We start from the raw sequence: 24,387 nt of genomic DNA, 5'->3' as shown, positions 1-24,387 counted from the left end.
TTTTATACCCTTTCTTGCCAGCCACGCTGTGGAGTACTTGGACGCGTGTGATGGAGCATTGTCCTGCATGAGAATCATGTTTTTCTTGAAGGATGCAGACTTCTTCCTGTACCACTGCTTGAAGAAGGTGTCTTCCAGGAACTGGCAGTAGGACTGGGAGTTGAGCTTGACTCCATCCTCAACCCGAAAAGGCCCCACAAGCTCATCTTTGATGATACCAGCCCAAACCAGTACTCCACCTCCACCTTGCTGGCGTCTGAGTCGGACTGGAGCTCTCTGCCCTTTACCAATCCAGCCACGGGCCCATCCATCTGGCCCATCAAGACTCACTCTCATTTGATCAGTCCATAAAACCTTAGAAAAATCAGTCTTGAGATATTTCTTGGCCCAGTCTTGACGTTTCAGCTTGTGTGTCTTGTTTAGTGGTGGTCGTCTTTCAGCCTTTCTTACCTTGGCCATGTCTCTGAGTATTGCACACCTTGTGCTTTTGGGCACTCCAGTGATGTTGCAGCTCTGAAATATGGCCAAACTGGTGGCAAGTGGCATCGTGGCAGCTGCACGCTTGACTTTTCTCAGTTCATGGGCAGTTATTTTGCGCCTTGGTTTTTCCACAGGCTTCTTGCGACCCTGTTGACTATTTTGAATGAAACGCTTGATTGTTCGATGATCACGCTTCAGAAGCTTTGCAATTTTAAGAGTGCTGCATCCCTCTGCAAGATATATCACTATTTTTGACTTTTCTGAGCCTGTCAAGTCCTTCTTTTGACCCATTTTGCCAAAGGAAAGGAAGTTGCCTAATAATTATGCACACCTGATATAGGGTGTTGATGTCATTAGACCACACCCCTTCTCATTACAGAGATGCACATCACCTAATATGCTTAATTGGTAGTAGGCTTTCGAGCCTATACAGCTTGGAGTAAGACAACATGCATAAAGAGGATGATGTGGTCAAAATACTCATTTGCCTAATAATTCTGCACTCCCTGTATATAAAATAAAACATTCGTCCACAAAAACATCAATAATGGACATGCAAAAACATGTGTACATGATACGCATTCATGTTGTCCTTACACCATGGACATGGGTTATTGCTTTAGGACCTATTTTATTGTCATGAGAAATTGCCAATGGCATTTGACTTTGGTGTATATGGATTTAGTGAGTGAGAGTGGCAAAGTTAAAATTTCCTTGTCAACCTCAAAATCCCCCACAATTCACTTTCCAGGAATTTCCAACTCCCATTCTGAGTTATCTAATTTTAAATTAGCATAGTATTATGAAATGATCACTCCCATTAACAATACAGACTGGTTATTATGGATTAAGGTGCAGTTCTGGATATGGTCATTGGATGGCCAAAGTCATGCTGGTTTATAAAAGATACGTTACTGCAGACTCAGTATTACAGGTTAGTAAGTTATGATTTATTTTCTCTTTTCTCGTATCAAAGTAGAAGAAGACTGTGTATTGTGACATGTAGAGCTGTTCTTGTTATAATAAAAAAACGTCTGTGCATGTAAACAAACATTGAAGTTAACTGGTTATTACTTGAGTCAACATTTTTCTAATGCTCACACATTTTTAGCAGCTTCCATCATTATTTACCTTTTTACTCCTTTATTTATTTCTGTTGTTCCATGATTCGTATTGTATTTAGAAAAAGGAAGGCCAGCTTCCTGCATATGCTATTATTTGTTTACAGATCTATTGTGGTCTTTAAATGCTGTAAAACAATGCAGAAGTTTTTAACCAAACATGATATTTCATATGTCCTTCTCTCTGCCTGCTTGGAAATTTTAAACAATACTGTAATAACATAGACAGGGAAACTTAACATTTGGTCAATTGCTCTTCGCCGGTGCGCACTGAATGGCCCTTCAACTACTTTGTGTTCACTTTGGGCTCAATCCACAATACAAATATGAGTAATCTAGCAGCGTAAACTGACACCTGTGGCTTTCCAAGGTTTATCCATTTAGATTAGTTTACAGAATTTTCCATCAATATAGATTTTTAGGTTTCGACCTCCTTCCTGACACCTGGTCTTCTTGCAATCCTGTGGACTCTGACTGGTACCCAGCATGGTCACATGCTCGTGATAACGACCTCCACATATAACATTGTCAGTGAGTGGCCTAGTCCCTAGTCATTGATTCCTCACTCTGCAATTGCAGTGTTACCACTGTCTTCTAACTCTCTCTTTCAGGACAATTTGAATCCTTGTCACTTGAATCACAAATAGATTGTAATGTGGTGTTGTTTCGACTAGTTCATGCATTCATACTTGACAGCTCACCTTCACATTTGCTTCACAATCCCCTTCAATGTTGTGTACTGCTAGTGTTTCTTTTTGGTTTTTGGTGCATGCAGGTGACAAGATTCACACACAGCACAGGATTATACATAGGTTTGCAAGGGAAGAAAAACTCTGGAGAACAGGCTTATAAAAACTAAAACCGCATAAACACCAGCCTGCACATTTGAGTTTTGCTTTTATGTACTTATTTCCTGGTTTAGGGTGTACTTCCTAATGAGATTAGGCAGAACCGGTTTTTCATGCCAAAACAGGTTGACAGGCATCTGCATCATATTGTCTTTGGTTGGTTGCTGTGGCTCTTTTCTTACTTTTAGTTTGCATCCTACTTTTGTGTTCTTGCACTTTTTTGTTTTCATCCTTATCGGTTGACTTCGGTTTAGAACCTTTCTCTCTTCCCCTCCCAAGTTCTGTGCTTGTTATGGATTCTCCTTAACTTTTGCCTCCAATATACCTGGTCTACTTGGCAACCTGAGGTCTCTGGCTGGTACCCAGGGTGGTCAGGTGCTTGTGATGACAACGTCCACACATAAGACTGGTAAGAATGAATTGACCTCTCCTAGCACTGCTCTGTCCTTGGATGGCACATGGTATTCAGTTGATACGTACTAATCCTTGTAACTTGTTCTGTGGCCCTTGATATCTGTTCCCTAGTGAATCGAATCCATGCACAGTGCAGTTCTGATACTTACCTATACGTGAGATAAATCCTTTGGAGGCGGGTTCCAGCCTAGTGTTTGTCTTTTAGCCTTTTGCCTGTCCCCCCCACCCCCGCTTCCTGCTCCGTGTGCAGCGTTACCCTGATATGTTTGTGTAGGGATTCCGTGGCAATAAGGATGTTCAGCGGATACATCCGGTCATAACCTGCCAGTAAGGCATTTTATCCTTTTAAGGGACAGAACCCTTTTGCGGGACTACTCCTATAATCAGATACAGATTTGACCTTGTGAGCACAATGTCTTCTGACTTGGCTATTGTGTTTCTTCTGGTGTACACTCCTGTTCACTGTTTTAGGTAGACCCTTCTTTAATACAGTCGCCTGCAAACATCATTACCACGTGGGTTGCCCTCGGGGTTGAAGCGCACAAGCAAATATGGGAACTATATTCCTGTTTGCAAGGAGAGAAGTTCAGTGAGTGTGGGGTGGGCCTTACACCTTCAGGTAAATACATATAAAATATACACCCACACCTAAATGTCAAATAAATGCATGTTAAAGTAATTGGTGGACAAAGCACGTGTTTGCATTATGAAAACTCAATTGGTTAATGCGATCACTGCAGATGTCTGTGAGTGTAACCAGTCAGTCAAAATACTGAATGCTGATTGGCACAGTAGGGAATAGTAGCATGTATATTTGTAGGGATATGAAGTCCCAGTCAGCGACCGAGAGCACTGTGAATATGCAAGTCTTTATTTTAAAAATGTATTACATGCATTACAAGACAGGCTGCCTCCAAATGTGCAGAGATATTTTGTAAACAAAAACATGTGCTTTAGAAATATACATTTTTAGTACTGCATAATCAGACTGTGCCTAGTGCATACCTTTTTATAGTTGCCTTTAGAAGAACACACTCCAGAGCTCAGCTGGTGAACCCCCTTATAATACCTCCCAAAAAGAATACATCTTTGTCACCATGAAGTCTCAAAATACTTCATCAATTAAAGCATATACTGGCTCCCAAGCAGCATTTAGATTTTCTGATTAACCAATTGCACACATTTACGTTTCTTACAAGTAGCTGGCATTGTGGCGAGAAGGCTTGCTTCTTCTTTCATTGTCGGCCTCTTCCTTGGCTTCACAGTATAGGAGGCCGTCTCCCTTCCTTTTCAGCTAGAGGCACCTCAGGGTCATCATTAATGGTCCAGGAATTGTTGTTTTTCAGTAAAAATGTGGGGGTAGGTTAAGCTAAAAAAAGATTGGAAACCTCGCTCCTAATAGATCCCACCCACCTTGACCACTGGACTTTGTAGCATGTGAATGTTCCTAACACTGTCCCAGCACCAGTATGGAATTAGAGATATTCCTTCAGAATGAGAGGGCATAGCATGGAATACTGACACCTTTGGGTCCATAGGTGCTGGAAGTAGGGGTGTTGGAGGTGCTGCAGCATTCCCAAAATAGTATTACTGAGGTTCAGAAGGTAAATCAGAAATAAAGATTTGTTTTTATTGTGTCTCATTTTCTGTGTGTTCAAATGTCAAATGTCAGGCTAGGTATCCAGACAAATTGTTGCTTATTTTTAACATGGGGATTGGTATAAACGTTTCTTTCTCTGACTGCAAATTGAGAGGCATTCTTAAATTGAACCGTATGACAATCTTGCTGGGGTGCAGGTAGTGTGAAATGATCGACTGTAGGATGCCATTTTTTAATACTCAACATAATGTAAATATATGTAAATGAACTCTACCCAATTTAAAATATATTGGCAGTTAGGAAAATACAAATGAAGCACATTTTTGTAATTTTGAAGTGTGATTGACAAAGACATCTTAATAGGAGCAAAGTAAACCAAGACACTTTACTTGGTGATGCACAAATGATAAATATTCGCTGAAACCTAATTTCTATGCATTATCTTCTGTGCACTATATGGTTTTATCAGCACAACTACATTTTTGTGCAAATTTAGTGTCCATTTCAATGTAAAATGTCCTGCCTTTAATTGTGAGTGTGCTACCACACCATGATTTAGTAATATATTTGCAACAGTGAGTCCCAAAATGCACTCCTGGCTACATACTACACCCTTACCATTCTCCTATTCTCTGGCTGAATGGGTTGGGTACATTTGCTACATTTGTTCTTTGTGTAACGCTTAGACTTGTCACAGTCCTTATGTATTCAGTGAAGTCACACTGATGCCAGCACTCCAACTCTGAAATTTGTTCCAGCACCACTGCTTGTGTCCCCATCGCATTTTGTCATTAGGCCATCTAAAACATCCATTCTTGTTGCTGGTGAATATGATTCCAAGTGCAGGTGAAGAAAGGCAGTGTGATAATTTCTACTGGATGTATGGCCTAGGGTGAGGCCACCACCACAGCCTCCACAGAAATGTTAATATGCAAATCACTTCTAGATTCCCTGATCGCCAGTTTTAATGTGCTGTGATCTGGTTCCCCTGGTACACAACAGCTAGTCAGGACAGGACTGAGAACAAAAGTCAGCCATTGCAAAAATGTTGAAACCAGCCCCACACTGCTCATTGTAAATGAGTCTCATTAGCAAACTCAAAACTTTCCAGGGTGCTTGTTGTCTCCACCTTCCACGACATGGTACTGTGGAATGTAGGATTGGTTTGATTTTTTTTTAATGCTAAGCGGGCCCGCGCAGTGTTATTTCCAGGATAATTTTCCAAAAAAAAGCTTAAAAGACATACAGCCTACAGGCAAGTGTGAACAGGAATCAATGAAATTTTCCAATACATCATCATACTGATCATTAAATAATCCTGCATTTGTTGATAGGTCTTGGTGTGTTATATGGCTCCCGGCTGCTTAACTGTGGATTTGACACTAGTAGGGGGTGTTATATTTACAGTACAGGCAGCAAATATGGCAGATAGGATGGCCTAATCCTTGTGCTGCCGCTGTGCTGCTGGTCGAGATAGAAGCAGGAGAGACAAGGAAGTAAAAGATGATGTAATTGAGAGACGGGGGACAGAGCAGGAAAATAAGATTTGTGACAGGTGTGTATAATGATGGGATAGAAGAGGGTGAGAGAGGAGCAGCTGTGAATGAAGAGTGGGGGGTGTTGGGGTAAAAGAAAAGGGTGAAAAGAGAAATAATAGTGAAACAAGAGAAAATTAGAAGATCCAGAAGCCAAAGAGGTGCACATCAGAGTGAGGGACGGAAAGAGAAAGAGGGAAAAGGTAGGGAATGAGAGACTGGATAGAGGAAGAGGCTGGATAGAGCATGCGTGAGAGAAAAATGAATATCTAAAAGAGAAAGGGGACATATAGAGACAGAAGGAATGTTGAAGAGAACAAACCAGCAGCACAGAGGCGTGTGTTTTTGTGTTAGACATTTTTTCATTAAACAGGCCATACTGGCCAGAAATCGCTCCCTCCTTCCCCATTCACCATGCGTAGGGAAGGATTATATATTGGTATAGCAAGGGCCAAGCCGTTGACAAATGTGCACTTAACTGGAAGAAGTTGGATCTAAAGAAAGTCACAACAGCAAAATTTGTTGGCAGTGACAGGTCTCTGAGTGACAGCAACAGGACTTTTGGGTGCTGACATGGAATATCACCTAAGTGAAGTGTCAGAGATTGCAATATGTATTCACACAGCCACCTATACATTCCTCTCAGTTAGTTAAGCACCAATACCAGAGATCTGTTAGTAGTCTTCATGACACTCATCCCTTAACTGCATGTTCTGTAGGCGATTAATCTATTCTTCGTGGAATGGAAAATTGTGCTTGCTGCTTTCTGTGTGAGGGAAGCTTGCACTGCGGCTCACTGATTTGTACATGTCCTGGGCTGGGGAAAGCTTAATCTGCTACCGCTCTAGCTCTGCCTGCTCTCTGAAGGAAGGAAGCTTACACTGTTTCTGACCGGGGTGTGCCTGTTCTCTGTAAAGGGATATTTCTACTGCTGTAGCCTCATCTTATGAAAAACCAAAGAATGTTCACACTTGATTCACAGTATTTGATGCAAGATTTCATGACCTCTAGTCATAAGGAAGGCACCTGACCCCATCGGAGCAATATTCTTGAATTGAAGTATTGTGATGGAAAAGACAAATAGTCTGTCGTACCACCCGCCTTTTTTTAAATCTTGTAGTGGGGTGACACCAGTAAAAAAAATGTTTACCTCACTCACTCACAATTTTGATGTAGATCTGAGTTTAACAAAGAGAGGACAAAGAAATCGACTTGAGGGACATAACCTCACCCAAACTAGGGAACTAATAACTAGGAAATAGTGTAACAGGTGAGCTTCAGAACTCTCAGATGCTCTTGAGTCTTCTTTATGGAATCACTGATAAATCATACCACACTGAGTAGGTGAGGGTACATCATTTTCTGTGAGTACATGAATATGTGGTAATTGCATCAAAGGTTTGGTTGTTTCTTCCAGGTTTGTTGTACTTCTTGTATGTTTGTCTGTCTACAGAGAGCATACACCTGTCTTTACTTCCTCTCACATCATCTTTTTTGTGTTACCTATCTGTAATGTATTTGTTCTGTATGTGTGAGAGAATCGTGTGATATCCCTCCTGATTCTGTGACCTGTTTTTTACTTATTCTATATGTTAGGGAGGTTTGTGTTGCTGCTGCTGATCATTTTGTATCGTTGTGGTGTGGAGTTTGGTATTCTCACTACAAAAAAGACAAAACGATTTACATTGCCAATGCTTATTTTAGTGCACGATGCGAATGAAAACGAGAACCCTCACAAAAATATGTGAGTAGAGTTTACTTTTGGTTTTGTGTGTGAAACAAGCAGTTTCTCTAAATATGCTAGAAGACTGTACATTTTTAAAACGTAGCTGAAAAGTGACTATCGCACCTTCAGGAACAATCTACAGTTTGCAGCTCACAGATATGGAACAACAAAAACCAGCACAATATTTTCTATAAACAGGTCAGCTAGAGAGGGAGAGCTGAACCAAGGTGAGCATGGATGTTATATAGTCATGTCGATCCATATATAACTCTTCTTGCCCACACTAATTCTAATATCAGAACACGGACCAGTCTGCAGATTGGTATAGGTTCATCCTCTTATACACATACACACACACATAAGACAAATGTGCTCTAGGCTTTGCCCATCACCCAGAACGAAGACAACACAATCAAAACCATGGGCTCCATCCACTCTGGATCTCCGTCAGACCCATGCCCACACCATATCTTTAACAAAGCAAGCGCCACCATTGCAACCCACCTCCGCAAAGTCATCAACATCTCCTTCGAGACCGTGACCTACCCTGAGAGCTGGAAGCATGCTGAGATCAAACCCCCACTCAAGGAACCCACGGCGGACCCGAGAGACCTCAAGAACTTCCACCCCATCTCCCTGCTCCCCTTCCCGGCCAAGGTCATCGAGAAGATCGCCAACAGACAACTGACCCACTACCTCGAAGAAAACAACATCCTGGACCCATCCCAGTCAGGGTTCCGCAGCAACCACAGTACGGAAACCGCCCTCATCGCCGCCACCGACGACATCAGGGCCCTGCTTGACAACGGCGAAACCGCAGCCCTCATCGTCCTGGACCTCTTGGCCGCCTTCGACACCGTCTGCCACCGCATCCTAAGCACACTCCTCTACAACGCAGGGATCCGGGACAAAGCTCTGGAGTGGACTACCTCCTTCCTCTCCGGCAGAACCCAGAGCGTCCGCCTCCCCCCTTTCCGCTCCAAAGCCTCCAAGATCATCTGTGGCGTTCCCCAAGGTTCGTCCGTCAGCCCTACACTTTCCAACGTCTACTTGGCCCGGCTCGCCCGCGTCACCCGGCTACACAACCTCAACATCATCTCTTACGCCGACAACACCCAACTGGTCCTCTCCCTCACCAAGGACCCCCTCACCGCCAAATCCAACCTCCACGAAGGAATGAAGACCGTCGCCGAATGGATGAGGAACAGCAAACTGAAGTTGAACTCAGATAAGACGGAGGTCCTCATCTTCGGCGCCAACCCCTCAGCCTGGGACGACTCCTGGTGGCCGACGGCTCTGGGAGCAGCCCCAAAACCCACCAACCACGCACGCAACCTGGGCATCATCCTCGACTCAACACTCTCCATGACCAAGCAAGTCAGCGATGTCTCCTCAACCTGCTTCAACACCCTCCGCATTCTCCGCAAGATCTACAGATGGATCCCCACAGAAATAAGAAGAACAGTCACCCAAGCCCTCGTCAGCAGCAAACTTGACTACGGAAACACCCTCTACGCAGGAGCCCCGGCCAAACTCAAACGACTGCAACGCATACAAAACGCCTCCGCATGCCTGATCCACGATGCCCACCACCACAGCCACATCACTCCCCTTGTGAGAGACCTACACTGGCTCCCAGTCAACAAAAGGATAACCTTCAAGCTCCTCACCCACGCACACAAGGCGCTCCACAACACCGTCCAGCCTACCTCAACAGACGACTCACCTTCTACACCCCGTCCCGCCAACTCCACTCAGCCGACCTCGCCCTCGTCACCGTCCCCCGCATCTGAAGAGCGACTACCGGAGACAGATCCTTCTCCCACCTCGCCCCAAGACCTGGAACACCCTTCCCTTACCCCTACAACAGACCGAAGACCTGCTGACTTTCAGGAAGTGGCTCAAAACCTGGCTATTTGAGCAGTAGCAGCACACACCCTCCACCGTGTCATGTGCTACAATTGTAGGCAAGTGCTTCAGAGCCCCACATAGGTATAATAAGCCCTATATAAATGCTGCAGTACAATACAATAACAACTCATGCCAATGCTGACATCATAAGCAACAGCACTGTGCATGCCAGGTTTTTTTTTTAACTCATAATGGCGCGTTCAAAGCAACCTATAAATCCCACACTGGAACATGCTTTTGTCTGAACAGCCAGGAATGGTGGCTGGCGTTATACAAAGGGTGAGTGGAATTAGGCTGCAGTGAAGGAGTAAATTATCCGTCAGGGTTCACAAAATTACGCAGCTATGAAAGGCAAGTGATGGGGTATAATGTGACAATCTGTAGCAGCATTATTTCTTTATTTTGACAGTAGTAGGAAGGGATACCTTTAATCACCATATTAAAAGTGACAGTTATCCCGCCCCGGATATGACGTCATATCCGGTGGCTGGGACTTCCGTTGTCCCTGAAAGCCCTCCCCGGAAGTGACGTGTGTGCATGGGGTTGTCAATTGGGCTGGGCCCTCATGGTGTCACGTGTTAGCCCTGTGTCTGGGTCCTAGCCCCTGGGTTTTGGCCTATGAGATATGTAAAAAGTATGACTTAGTGATGTGCACGTGGTTTCAGAGCCTGAGAGGGACAGGTCTGGACATGTCAGACATTCATGCCCAAGTGCCAGTTAGGGGCCCTCATGGTGTCACGTGTTAGCCCCCCTTTTTTTTTAAATGTTGCATATAAGGAGCTGGTTAGAACCGGCTGTCAAACCGTGAACCAGGGTTGAAACAGTTTGGCAAGGTGCCATGAAGAGATACAATCCGATCGCAAGAAAAGCAGCCTCCTCAGGGGCCCTGAACACTATTGGTAGATATTACCGGACCCTCGCCCCTCTTACGATGGATGAGAATGCACAACAGGGTGTCCCTGCCACCCAAGATACCGATGTTACCGGTTTTGAAGAGGAACTTTGCTACCGGCTTGAAAAGCTCAACCTCAAGGCTGTGTCGACCCAGATATCCCCTATTAAGGGGCCCGACAGCGACAGCAATGCCTTGAAAGATGAATTAAGTGTTGCATCTAACTTCATAGACATTGAAGATGTTGAAGAATGTGTAGCACCACCGAATTCGCCCATCTATGAAGACATGGGCGACCAGGAGGCCACCGAGTCAGAGGCCGTTATTGTACAGCCATCAGGTGTAAGCTCCGGCGCTGTTTCTGCCCCAATGGACCTCTGCGACTCCCAGGATTTCAGAGGAGCCTCTGAGTGTGATGCGAATATGGAGGTTGGTAATGACAGTTTTGTTATTTATTTTTTTGATTTTTTTTTTTTATGTCTGTATACTCTAATGTCATACATTTAACTAATAATGTGTCTTGTGCTTTCTGTTTGAACCCTAGAACGTAGCTGAAGAAAGTGAGCCTCTAGAAGGGTCAACTCCAAAGGTTAACGCCGTAAATTTTTACTGCTTATGCTGTTCCAGACAGTCTGGAAGTGTTACAAGCCAGAACAAAGAGCCTCGTAAGAAATGTGTCTGCACCTACACTAGCCGCGATTTTGAAAAGGAAGCTCCGGGCGTACCCTGGGCCACCATATGGCCAGTTAAAGGTTTTGCAGCGGCCGCTGTGAACGCATGTGTTAAACGGGATTATTATGATCTTTGTTACGGGCATAAAATTAATGCGCCTCAACAGGATGCTCATGAATGTTTATACGATGCATACACACCAAGAATAATTCGCCACATTTGTAGTCGGATAGACCCTCACCGGGTATATAAGTTGTTAAGGGTTGTGTATGGGCTGTCGGCTGTGAAGAAAGGTGTCCACAGTGATATGATTAAGGTCTTGGCTGCGGCTGTCAATGAGATCCGATACGCTACTGAGCCCTGCTCAAAACTCGACCGCATGCATGGTATGTGTCTCCACTTTGACATAAGTATGTTAGAACGGGTTATAAAAAGACGAATGTGTGACATTTATTATAAAAACAGAAGAATGAAGTCTCTAGCCCCACGAAAGCTGTTTTAGAAAAATAAAATAAATTAATTAATAAAAAAAAAAAAAAAAAAAGTAGACCATGAATGTGTTACTTAACGCTCCATACTTACTCACTTTTAGGCGGGGAATCCGGGTATTGAGATGCAAGATGCCTATGAGTTACAACCGGGCTACATCTGTATCGGGAGATTGATTTTTGTGCTGGTTAAAGAAAGAATAGCTGAAATACATCCTATGACTCTGCGGTATCTGAACATTTCGGAACCTTCAGCCTTGTTGCAATGTAGCAGTCATTTGTGTATTGCCAAGTGGTGTATCAATGGGCGGCTAAATGCATCTGTTGAATGCCAGACCTCGGACAAAGACCACATTCGAGAGTTAAGACTTTCACCTGAGACGGGGATACACGAGGCGTTGGTGAACATGACTGAAGATTATGTCACAAATAAAGGTTCGGAATGGTCCTGGTTAGAACTGTATGAACTGTTGAATTTTGTCAGTATCCTGAGTGTTCAGAGTTATAGGCGTGGGGAGCGGGAAGTCCTGTCTAGAGCTATTGAGAGTATAGCTATAAAAATATCAAAGTTTGTGACGCTTAGCGTTTGTGAAAGGCCATACTCTGAGTAACATGTGTAGTGGGTGTTGTACTATGTATACGTTTGTAAAAAGACCACAGCGGTCCAGCGTTATGACATCTATAAACTCTGTAGCACAAAATGTCAAATACACGTTGGTTGTGTAGCCCAGCACCATTTTTTATGTTTTTCATGTTTAATAAAATGACCTTACACAAAACAGGCGTCTTTCATTTCGTGGTGTTGGTGGGAGACAACATGACGGATGCGGATTTAAGGAAGCTTTATTACGATAAACATGGGGTTGGAAGTTTCGGAGGTTCCGAAGCTCTATTTAGAAGGGCTCGAGCTGAAAATGAATCTGTAAAACGTGCCAGTGTGAAGACTTGGTTAGCTGGGGAAGAGGCTTATTCGCTGCACAAACCTGCCAGGAGGCGCTTTAAGAGGCGGGCCACCGTTGTTAACGCACAGCTCGATTATCAGTGGCAGGCCAACATAATCAGTCTTCAAGATCTAGCAAAACATAACGATGGCGCCATGTATATATTAACCGTCATAGATGTCTTGTCCAAATACGCCTATGCAGAGGCATTAAACGATAAAAGTGGTACCAGCGTTACAGCTGCTTTTAAAGACATCTTCGCTAGCGGGCGTGTGCCCCAGAAACTACAAACAGACGCCGGAAAGGAATTTTTAAACAAACATTTCCAAAAATTATTAGACCTGCACGCTGTTCAACATTTTGTAACGCACACAGAGGTAAAGGCTGCTGTTGTAGAGCGTTTTAACCGTACTTTAAAGTCGAAGATGTGGCGATATTTCACCGCCAACAACACCTACAGATACGTGGATGTTCTAAAGGCTTTTATAGATGTTTATAACGCCACCTACCACAGGACAATCAAAATGGCCCCTGTTAAGGTAACAAGGGATAATTCGTTAACGGTGTGGAGAACGGTGTACGGCGGGCGTCTCACGCCGAAGGTCAAGAAACCGAATTTAAAAGAAGGGGATCATGTCAGGGTTTCAAAGTTGAAGGGGGTCTTCACCAAAGGCTACCAGCAAACATTCAGCGATGAGATATTCATAGTGGAAAGTGTGCAGCTTAAAGAAGGGATATATATTTACAGGTTAAAAGACTACGCTGGGGAAGAGGTATCGGGTGTCTTTTACACCGAAGAGTTGCAAAAGGTGCCCTACGATCCGAACAGGGTGTACAGGGTTGAAAAGGTTCTGAAAAGGAAAGGGAGCGGTGTCCGGAGACAGGCGTTGGTCAAATGGCGTGGGTGGCCCGAGAAATTTAACAGTTGGGTCCTGGCCAGCTCATTGCACGTTGTGTGAGGTCAAGCTGTAAGCGCCATGATGGAGAACTCCCCTTTTTATATCACGCTGCCATCCAATGCTTCGAAGGACATGTTCCCAGACAATCAGATTTCGAGTTATACGGTGAAACTTGCAAAACCAGTGGATTTGAAAGGTCCGTGGGAGGTGGCACTAACGGAAATACAGTACCCTAGAACTTGGAATACCTTTACAAAGGCCGATGTTAAATTTCATATAAAGCGCCCTCAGGATACCCTGACCTATCACCTGTCTTTCCCACACGGCTATTACCCCACCGTAGCGGCGGTAGTCGAGGCCATCAACAAAACTATAGGCAGCATCGAGACGTATGCGAATATATATCTGGTGTTGGATTACGTTAGAAGAAAAGTGTTTCTTAAAGCCCCTGAGCTCAGTACTGTGTTTAAATGTAGTGGTAAATTACAGCGGGTTTTAGGGACAGTACAACATCAACAGAGGCAGGTGGATCCAGACCCTACATGTCCCGATATTAACGGAGGCTTTTATACACTCTACGTTTATAGCGATATTGTAGAGCCGCAGAGGGTCGGGGACAGTTATTCACCTTTGTTGAGGTGGGTCCCTGTGCAGGGCGAAAATAACACAATGGTTAATATACAACATCACAAACTCGACTATGTTGCAATTTCTAAAAAACATTTTGACACTATAACCATCATGGTGTACAACGATCAGTCGGAGCCGGTTGCCTTTAAATACGGGAAAGTTATTGTCAAGCTTCATTTAAGGCCACGGCGCGAAGGTGACTATTAGACAGCTGCAATGGTCATCATGAAAACCTACGGGGATCCCTCTATGTACAGGGACTATTATAGAGTTCAGGCGGGGTATGGAGGCCCCCAGCCCTACTTTCAAGGGGCTCCGGTTATGTATGGGGCGGGATTGGGTGCTTTCTTCCGGAGCATGTTTAGGAGAGCCATGCCCTTTTTGAGAAGAGGGTTCGAAATTGCAAAACCTCATGTTAAAGCGGCTGCTACAAACATCGCCCAGGATGTCGTGGGTCGTGTAACGTCTGCGGTAGCTGAACGCATGAATAGACAGCCCCAAGAAGGAGCGGGGTTGCTGTATAAAGCGCATGGTGGTGTTAAAAGGAAGCGCAGGGCTTCGAGGCGTCGGGGTCCACCAAGGCCCTATAAGAAGCGCCGGACTACTTCAAAAGGCCCTCACAAAAGAAGAGCCGTAAGACGGAAGAGATCGACCAGGAAGAAGAGAACTCGTTCTAGTGCGAATATTTTTTAAAACATCGATCATGGCCTTCGTACACTGTGCATCGGGTGAATGCGCCAAATCTGAGTTAGATCTGTTTTCTCTCAAACCCACACAGACTAGCATTGAAAACAGTTTTTTCATGGAAGTGTCGCCGATGGCCGCTCTGACACCCCTTGCACCGATAGAGTTTTATGTGTCGGGGTCCACGGATATGTACCTTGATCTCAACAACACTCTCCTGCACCTCGTCTGTAAAATAACCAAAGCGAACGGTGACAACATCGAGGATGATGCTAGAGTGGCCCCGATAGCCTATCCCATCGCAACAATGTTTAATCAAGTGGACATTAACCTAGGCGATCGCCTTGTCACACAGAGTGATAACATGTATGCCTACAGGGCATACATAGAGAGTATTCTAAATTATAGTCGCGATGCGCTGGACACACATCTTTCAGCGGGGCTCTTCTACCGAGATACCGAAGCGCATTTGGAGAACACGGCTTTGGACGGTGACAATGAGGGATTTAAAAAAAGAGCCAGCTTCGTCGCCGGCAGTAGGCATTTTGACCTCCTGGGACGCGTACATTCAGACCTTTTCTTCCAAGACAAACTGTTAGTCAACGGTATCGATCTTAAGATCAAACTCAATCGTAACAAAGACGCTTTCTGTCTCATCAGCGGTGATGCAGAGCAGTATAAACTGGTTATATTGTCAGCGAGCCTGTTTGTAACGAGAGTGAAAGTGTCCCCAAGTGTCAGACTGGCCCATGCTGAAACTTTACAATTATCGAACGCCAAGTATGCCATTGAAAGAGTTGCTCTGAAGATATTCAGCATCCCCGCCGGAACCCGATTAACGCAGCAGAAGAATCTATTTCTGGGGCAGTTACCGAAACTCATCATCATAGGGTTTGTGGACAATACCGCTTTTAGTGGCGCCTACAACTCAAACCCTTTCAACTTCAAACACTATGATATCAACTATGCTGCTCTGGTTCACGAGGGCGCCGTGATCCCCGCAAAACCTTTCACGCCGAATTTTGGAGCATCAAATTTTGTCCGGGAATATCTAGGACTGGTCTCGATAACGGGGAAACAGCTGAGGGACTCTGGAGTAGTTGTTTCAAGAGAAGGGTATGCTGCCGGCTACACTCTGTTTGCGTTCGACCTGACGCCGGACATGGAAGACGGCGACCATTACAACCTGATCAAAAACGGAAATCTAAAAGCGGAAATACGTTTTACACAGGCGCTGGCGGCCAATGTGAACATGGTTGTGTTCTCGGTATTCGACAGCGTTATCCAGGTCAACCACGCCCGTCAGCTTATGTTTGACTACCATTGAAAGAGTGTAAAATAAAAAAATAAAAATTTTAATTTTTTTTTTTAAAATATATAAAATGGACACTACGGAGATACGGGACTTCTTAAGTAGACATAAACATGCTAAGAAATACTTTCTAGGGGTATACCCTAGCGATGGACTACCTGAAAAGATAGGTCCAGAAAGGCCCCGCACCCTCGTCTTTAACACCGATCCCCATTACAGGGGTGGTGCACATTGGGCGGCTCTGTTTCTGGATGTGGACAAGGTTATAGTGTTTGATAGTTTAGCCGAATTCCCTGAGCATAGTATTTATACAAAGCCGATATTCAAATATGTAAAAAAAGCATCACCCACTGTTGTGTATAATAAACTTCGGGTACAGGATCCTATGGCCATCACATGTGGGGAACATTGTATATACTTTATTAGTAAAATGTCTGAAGGTATAACGTTTAGACATTTTTTTAATCTGTACTCAGACGATCTAGTAAACAACGATGATGTTGTTATGAAATATGTGAATGAAAACTCTAGGACAATGTCGCACGTTGTTAAAGCAGAATATGGTCTTTGTCAAAAGTGTAAGGCACTGTAAAGCTGTTATTTGTACTTATGTGTGCCTAAAATAAAAAAAAAACATCTTAAACATACTTTCATCTGCGTTTTTTTTTTTAAGTCACACTGCGCACATTTTCAAAGCATTTATAAACAAAAAGATGGCAGACTCCTGATGAAAATTTAAAAGTGTTTATTACAAGCATGTTTCAACACTAACATTTACAAGGTTAAACATATAAAATGAAGCATAATTTTTCGAACCGTAAAAACTTTTAACAAAAACTGTACAAGTGTGCAAAATTAGAGCGGTAGCCAGGTGTTCATTTTGAATAGGCTCTTTTTAGGCTCCATAGGAAGAGCAGCACGGTTCCGAACGGGTGTTAGTTGTGGAAAGAAAGGTGATGTCGATATAGCGGGGCTCCTTGTAAAAACAGCTGGGGCCGGATCTTTTAATCTTTCAAGCTTACGGCGATTCTCTGCATTACCGATAATCGTGGAGGGAATGTTGAGTTCCGCAGCTGCACTTAGGAACTGCTCCCAGCCTCTAGGAGCGTCTTGTATCGATAGGGTTTTACCATGTGTGAGACCCCGGACCAGATCATACATATGGGAACCAGCAATCGGCTGCCCTTTGTAAACGAATTCGCCCCGGTCGTTCCAGGTGGTCAAATCTTTAGTAGTAGTAATTTTACTGAGCAACATTTGAGCAGCCCCTCTATATTTCTGACTGATATTTTTTAAAAGGTCTAAGACAAAGGCATCCGTTGTGGTTGTGTGGCCTATGTCTTGAGACACCATAGAGGGTCCTGGCTGCTGTTCAGCATCTGGGGTATACAGCGTCAGTTTGTTTTTTTCAGAGGTTAGCTGCTTGTAGTATTGTAGAAAGTTTTGAAGGGCTCCTGAGTAAAGCCCTGCTTTGTCGTGGGGTTTTAAATCAGTTCGGTTCAAAATGGCTTTGATTTCAGCATCGAGACGCTGCGTTTCGTTTTTGCGTATGTCCCAGACATCCGTGTTAGAAGGGCCAAGATGTTCCAGTTGTTGCCGTGGTACGAGGTACATTTTGTGGGCGTGCTCCATCAGGACCTCGACAGTAACCCTGTGATTAGGGGTATAGCTATACCTAACAGCGACCCTATAAAGCCTCCTGACTGTTTGAACAGTTTTCTTTTGGAAAGGAGCGATGCCCTCTTATTGCTGAGCTTCTTAATAATGTGGCGCTTCTTCTTCAGAACGCGGAACTGGCTCGTTAATATCGGGACATTACCTTTTAGGGTGTTTAGGGCTATTTCTGAAATGGCGGCCACTAGATCATCCGAGGCAGCGCAAAGGATTGCTTTTCTTTTAGAGGGGCTGGCTGTGATCAACATTTTTAGAAGGCCTAAATTACGCCGCAACCTCGCAGACATTGTGGTGTCCTTATATTACAAGGTTTAGAGTGTAAATGTTATAAACATCTTTTTACTTGTTCTTTTTATAGGTTTTGGGCATTGTTTTAGGCGTGTAGGCGACTGGGAAGTCAGGTGGTAGTATGCCGGCTCGTAGTCTGTAGTCTTCAAGAGTGTTGGGTTTCAAATCCACCAGTAAGTAACCATGGGGTTTTGCTGTAGCATCGTTAAAGGCCTCCATGAAAAACGGGGTGTTTCCGGGGTACATTTGTTTAGCTATAATGGAGATCTGAAGTTTGTCTCTGGGGTTTTTAAATAAGACCAGGTATGAGGCGTTGAGAGTTATGGATCGGCTGCACTTGCCCTTGTAAAACAGGTTCTGCACTATATAACATATGCTCAGATTACGGTGGTGTGAATATTGCGTAAAAGCCCGCTCAATCTCGGGGTGGTCCCCGCCTTCACGCATGAGGTCATCCACCACGACCATGTTTACAAGTTGTTTTGGTAGCAAATCATCGTCGTTGAGATTATCGGGGATACCCTCTATAAACCGAATGTGGGGGAACTTTAGGGTGAGCTCCGTGTAAAGATCCTGCCAGCATGAATAAAGCCACACAATGTTGTTTGGGGTCTGAGATAAAACACCGGGAGCATTTTCTAGCAGTTTCTTTATAAAAAAACTTTTACCGCTGTTGGAGGGACCTGCTAAAACGCAGGAGAATGGGTGTTGTAGTCTAGTGTCCATGTCTGGGTGGAGTTCACGCCTCTAATGTCATTTAGTAACCGTGAGGCAGTGTTTTGTAGTCAGATGTGAGGACCCGTTTGTCAAACACTACTCTTAAGGTTTTATACATCGGTTGGGTTGTAATTTCCCATTTTTTCTTGGACCTGACAATGCTCGGCTGGTTTACAACAATGGCTTTGCTATTTTTGTGATCGCTCGAGGCGGAGTATTCGTGCACCAGACCCTTCAGACTGTCAAAGTTTATTTTAATCGTATTGTTGACGTTTAAAGTGATACCTTTGACTTTCATGCAAACCTTGTTGTTTGAGGTCTTATAACTGTACGTCTTAGGGCCTGATGAGGTAAATTCCTGTATATACTCCCCCTTTTCGAGCTCGCTGGTCAAATCCCCTAGATAATCACCCAGCGGAGGATCTTCATCACCCTTTTTACTCACAAAGATAACCGAGTCAGTGTCATGGTACAAACACTGTTCCTGAAGCTTGTCCAGCAACCTGTAAAGCTCTAGCCTGGCGTGAGCGGTTGTGAAGCAGGCTATAAAGATGTTTATATTGTTACACGTTGTGGGGTACTCTTTGGCGTATTTCCAGCATAGAACGGCCGTCTCGTCGTCAATAAATTCACAACTGGATATGTCATAAACAGGTGTGAATATGTACTTAAAAAGCTCATCTGGATCTGTGACGATGGAAGTGTTTGACAAATTGGTACGTTGTGCGAACTTTCCCCACAAGGAATTGAGACAGAGCTTAGCTAGCTGACGGCGGGCGGGGTTAACCTTAATGAACGCCGGTCTCAGTTTAATACCCTCGCGAGCTTTGTAATCAGCGATATACTTTTTCTTTGAGGGCTCATCGACACACCATTCTGGATACCCCGAGGCCTCCTGCTTGTCTCTGAGAAACAAGTTGATGTACTCAGAAAAGAGCTGGGTTGTTGTGTTTGGAAAGTGCCAGACTTCCAGGATTTTACCTAGGCGATACCCTTTCTCTAGGGCCGTCTGCACCTCGATGGTGCACCATGTCCCCTCCAGCACCCTCTGCTCATCACTATGCCGACACTCGCTAAGCTGTTTACTTTCAACGCAGGTACGGCATAGGGGGAACATTAGCTTACCCTCGACTCTATAAGGAAGCACCGGAAAGTAAAGTTTCCGCGGTGGGTGAATCTGACACTTAATGATTCCAAAGTACTCTTTGAGATGTTTAAAGTTCTGGTATATGATTGTAGGATGGCCCATAGGGTACAACTTCACCTTGTTCACAAACGGATACAGACTTGTGAAGTCGTAGTAATGTATTTTCTCACCAGGGCCAGCTACACGGTACAATTGAATGGCGTTTGTACGCCCGCCGAATAAGGCGTCACGGGGTTCCAGCGGTGAAGGTAACTGCTGGCTCTTAATAAAAGTGCTCAGTTCACCATCTTTCGATAGCTCAGTTACCCAATCATGTTCCCATAGAGTTCTCAAAACAAACCCACAACTCTCAATATACTGCGCCTTCGCCATAGTCCGCGGTGCAGATGTTCAAACGAGGTTCCCTGCAGTCTATTAAACTCATGGGGCTTGTAACACTGAGGGCAGCCATGGTAAAAACACCCGTTGAACTCAAAGGCCGTTGGTACGCCGTTAATTAATGCATACCCGTCTAGATAGTAGCGACCCAGCCGGTATTCGCCACCCTGCAGAGCGTGCTGAATGAAGATGCTCTCACGCGCAGAGACGTACATGAGCCACTGAATAGAGGGGGTGGAGTAACGTTTCTGCTTGCCGTTATAGAGGTCGGGTGGTACTAAGGCGATAGTTTCAGGCAATAAAAACATGTGTTTATAAATAGACATGCACATTGAAGCCAGAGTAATGTTTTGAAATGGGTCCAGGTATACAGTTATTTTTTTTTTACTCTTGAGTGATTCGGTTTCAACAAACAGGACCCGCTTTGTCATCGCCACCACAACATCTCTGAAAAGGTTGCATGCTTTTCGCAATATCATAACATCCGCCTGACAGTATGCTTTCAATTCAGTTTGAAAATGAAACCATTTTTCACGGTTTTCATCGTACCACTGTAGAAAACTCTCTTTTTCAGAGGGCATCATGTACTCGCAACCATAACTGTCGGGCGGAGGCATAGGGCCGCTGTAATTCTGATTAGCCCAGGTGTTAAAAAAGTGAGGGAAATAACCTTTACAGCCTTCAAACCCAAAGGCTTTTGGCAGTTTGCTCAACTTCATGGGCAGAAAATTCAAGGTGTCTATGAACCTAATGTCAAAAGGTACAACCTTAAGCAGCATTAGTTTGGAACCTTGGGTTATGAGACTAATGGGCAACTTTTCATGTATCAGGTCACGAATAATGAAGAATGAGTCATATGCTTTGGAGTTGTGAGGAGAGGAGCCAAGATGGCGGCCGGGACGGTCGCTTGATCCGAGCGCTCCGTTCCCGGCCACTTCGGGATATCCTGGCAGGCGCCCCCCCAGCGGCCTGACAGGGACGGCCGGGACGGCGGCGCGGCTGGGGGAGACCGGGGCATTCAGCTCGCGCTGCGAGCGCGCTCCGGACCCCGCGGGGCGAGTCTGGGACTCGTCGGCCCGCGCCGAGAGAGGTGAGAGGCGGGGGGAGCTGCGGCTGCGGGCCCGGTCGCGATTTCACCGGGCGCGGCCGCTGCCTGCCTCCCCGCCTGCTTGAGACTGGGAGAGCAGGGGAGGCGCGTCCGGCGGAGGATTGTGCAGTCTTGCACTGCCGGGCGCCCTGGGACTCCGTCTTCAGGAGCTTGGGCGCCATCTTTGATCTCGGCGTCCGGCGCGGAGAAGGGCGGCAGAGGAGCAGTGAGGAGGCCCGGCGGGGCAGACGCGGAGCGGCGGCGGCTCAGCAGGCAGCGGGGAGTCCAGGACCAGAAACTTGGTGTATCTGAATAAAAAAAAAAAAAAAAAAAAAGAATTAAAATATTAATAAGGCGAGGAGGGCGCCCACGAGTAGGGGAACACCAAACTTCGCGGAGGGGGTAAACCTAGGGAGCGGCCCCCCCCCCTCACTCCACCGCTCCACCCACGCAACTGGGCAAGACAGAAGCGCACTGCGTGCTCCTGGGAGCACAGCTTATCCACCACAGGCAGAATGGACGGCTGGGCTGGACTGTAGATGCGTGGACTGTTCTGGACTTTCTAGCAGTGGGTCCCTGCCACAAGGGTTCCTAGCTGCACAAGGCATATTCGCAGCACCCCGCGAGCGCCCCAACCCGGGACCTTTCCCGTGCCTCGGCACCTCACCCAGCCGTCCAGCAATTCTCCCCTCTATCTGAGGGAAACCTCTGACACCAAGCCCCGTCGCCACACAAGAAGAAACAAGCGCTCTTCCCCAAGGACAGTATCCCCTACACATTTCGACACGCCTGGCGGACAGCCCCATGGGAACGCTGAGTTAGACCTTTGAACTTATCAATGACTGCAGTATTTGTCACTGAACACACAGGCCAAAATTAGCCGAATCAGGACTGGATGCTTCTTTGCTCTACTGTCTAATCGCAAGCCCATCAGTGCGAAACCCCTGCGGATTGGGAGGCACCCCCCTGACAGCCAAAATGGCCGGGAGAGCCAAGTCAATCAAGAACCCAGATCGAACAACCCAAGCGATAACGCCAACAGATCAACAACTTGGCCCATCCTTACAATCTCTGGAAAACACACTTCTAGCGCATTCAGCCCAGTTCGAGAAAGTATTGCAGGCAATACTGGACACTAAGTCATCACTGGAGGGCAGAATTGACGCAGTCGTGCAAGACCTGAACCTCCTGCGAGTGGATCATCGCAGCCTAGCCGAAAAAGCAAAAACAACTGAAGCTGAGATAGCTGAACTAACCCCAATAGTGCGAGGGAATCAAAAACAAAGTCAGCGCATGGATGAAGAGCTGAAGATACTCTGGAGAAGATCCGAGGAAATGGAGAGCAGGGCGCGCCGAAATAACGTGAGATTTCTGGGATTCCCGGAAAGTATGCGTCAACCGGAATCAGAAATTTCCCTAGAGCAGTGGCTAATTAAAGAGGTGTTAAGTGGGGCTCCATCCAAGTTTTTCTCAGTTGAAAGGGCTTACAGAGTTCCGGGCAGGTCTCCGGCCCCTGGCCAGCCCCCCAGACCATTGATTGCCAGGTTCTTAAACTACAGAGATCGAGATGCAATATTGCAACAATTCCGCAATAAGGGCCCGTTCAAGTATGAAGACTCGAACATCAATGCTTACCCTGACTTCACGCAAGAGGTGCAGAATCGGCGTAATTCTTTTGTTAAAATCAAGCAACGCTTACGAGAACAGAACATAAAATATGCCCTGCTCTTCCCAGCCAAGTTGAGAGTAGTGATGGAGGACCGTACCCATATATTCACCAGTACCGAGGACGCCTGGACATGGCTCCATGCCAAGGGCCTTGCACACCCCCGAGAAGACGCAGATGAGGACGAGAAATGGGGGAGATCCACTGCAGGGACGAGATCCAAACGGCGTACCAGAGGCCAGCCCAATGTCCGGCAAGCAGCAGAGGAAAGAGCAAAAGTGCTTAAAGAGACGCCACTACACATGCAAAGCAGCAATATAACTCCCGGTGGGCTTGTGGAGCTGGAACTGGATTCAGACACATCCAGCTCCGTATCCACAGTAACTGGAGAACTAGGTGGGCCGAAGGTCACTCCGAGATCTGCGGATGATCTATAAACTAGTCGCTCAGATCCAGAGTGAACACTAGGGATGGCGCTCGTACCAGGAAAACCTGCAGAGACTCCACGACACTGCCGAGTTGCGGGGACAGAACGCTTCCAACAATATACATCTTTGATATAAACACTAAGCTAAGTGACTCGGGGCACTAACAGGTGGCAAGAGGCGGGCGGGTGGGGCCAGAAGGAACGGAAACATGCCAAGGGGGGGCGCCTGAGTATATTGGCAGACTTGGGGCCTGGTTGCGGCGTTGGGGGGCGGTGTTGGACCGTCCCGGGGGTGGTGGGTGTGCCGCCTGCCGTGTTGCGGGTCCATTATATCCTGTGGAACTCGTGGTGCGGTGGGTGGTGTGTCCGTCACTTTTGGGGCGGTTTGGCGCCGTCCTCCGGGGTTGTGGTCGGGCCCTTAGTCTGCGGCATGATGTGAGCCCCTTACAAGAGCCACATCTGTAAGATATGAGAATCCCACTAAGTAAATCCAACTGGATAAAAGTTATGTTACGCATTTTTAAGTTTTGTAGTTTCATTGTAGTTGTAAGTAGCATAGGGGGTTTAACCAGGGGGGTGGGGGTTAGTAGTTAGTAGTTTAGTAGAAATGCAGCGATCGGAATCACTTAATGCACTAAAGATGGACCTGCACCCGTTATATCTAAATGTTAGCAGCAGAAAGGCAGAGACCAGATGGGCCAACATTAAAACCCAAGCTCATGTCACAGCAACATATCCCCTGCACCCTATAAGATGTCTTCTAGAAGCAACATGGGGAACCAGTATATTATACTAACATGGAATGTCAGGGGCCTAGGGACCCCGAACAAACGGGCTAGAGTGCATGCTC

The 24,387-nt window shown here is 45.7% G+C and overlaps 2 protein-coding genes across 10 annotated transcripts in view; both read left to right on the top strand.

Moving 5' to 3' along the window:
• The window catches only part of ELF1 (E74 like ETS transcription factor 1), a 560,099-nt gene that overhangs the window by 408,620 nt on the left and 127,092 nt on the right, over positions 1–24,387 (top strand). The gene's annotated exons all lie outside the window — the stretch shown is intronic.
• On the top strand, positions 10,452–12,758 carry LOC138250440 (uncharacterized). The gene is made up of 2 exons (XM_069205332.1): positions 10,452–10,956; positions 11,072–12,758. The coding sequence occupies exons 1-2, from the start codon at positions 10,474–10,476 to the stop codon at positions 11,699–11,701; spliced, it is 1,113 nt and encodes a 370-aa protein (XP_069061433.1). The 5' UTR covers positions 10,452–10,473; the 3' UTR covers positions 11,702–12,758.

The sequence above is a fragment of the Pleurodeles waltl genome, chromosome 8 (genome assembly GCF_031143425.1).
Source record: "Pleurodeles waltl isolate 20211129_DDA chromosome 8, aPleWal1.hap1.20221129, whole genome shotgun sequence".
NCBI classification, from domain to species: Eukaryota; Metazoa; Chordata; class Amphibia; order Caudata; family Salamandridae; genus Pleurodeles; species Pleurodeles waltl.
Note: the sequence above shows the minus strand (reverse complement) of the source record. Positions and strands in the feature narration are given on the sequence as shown.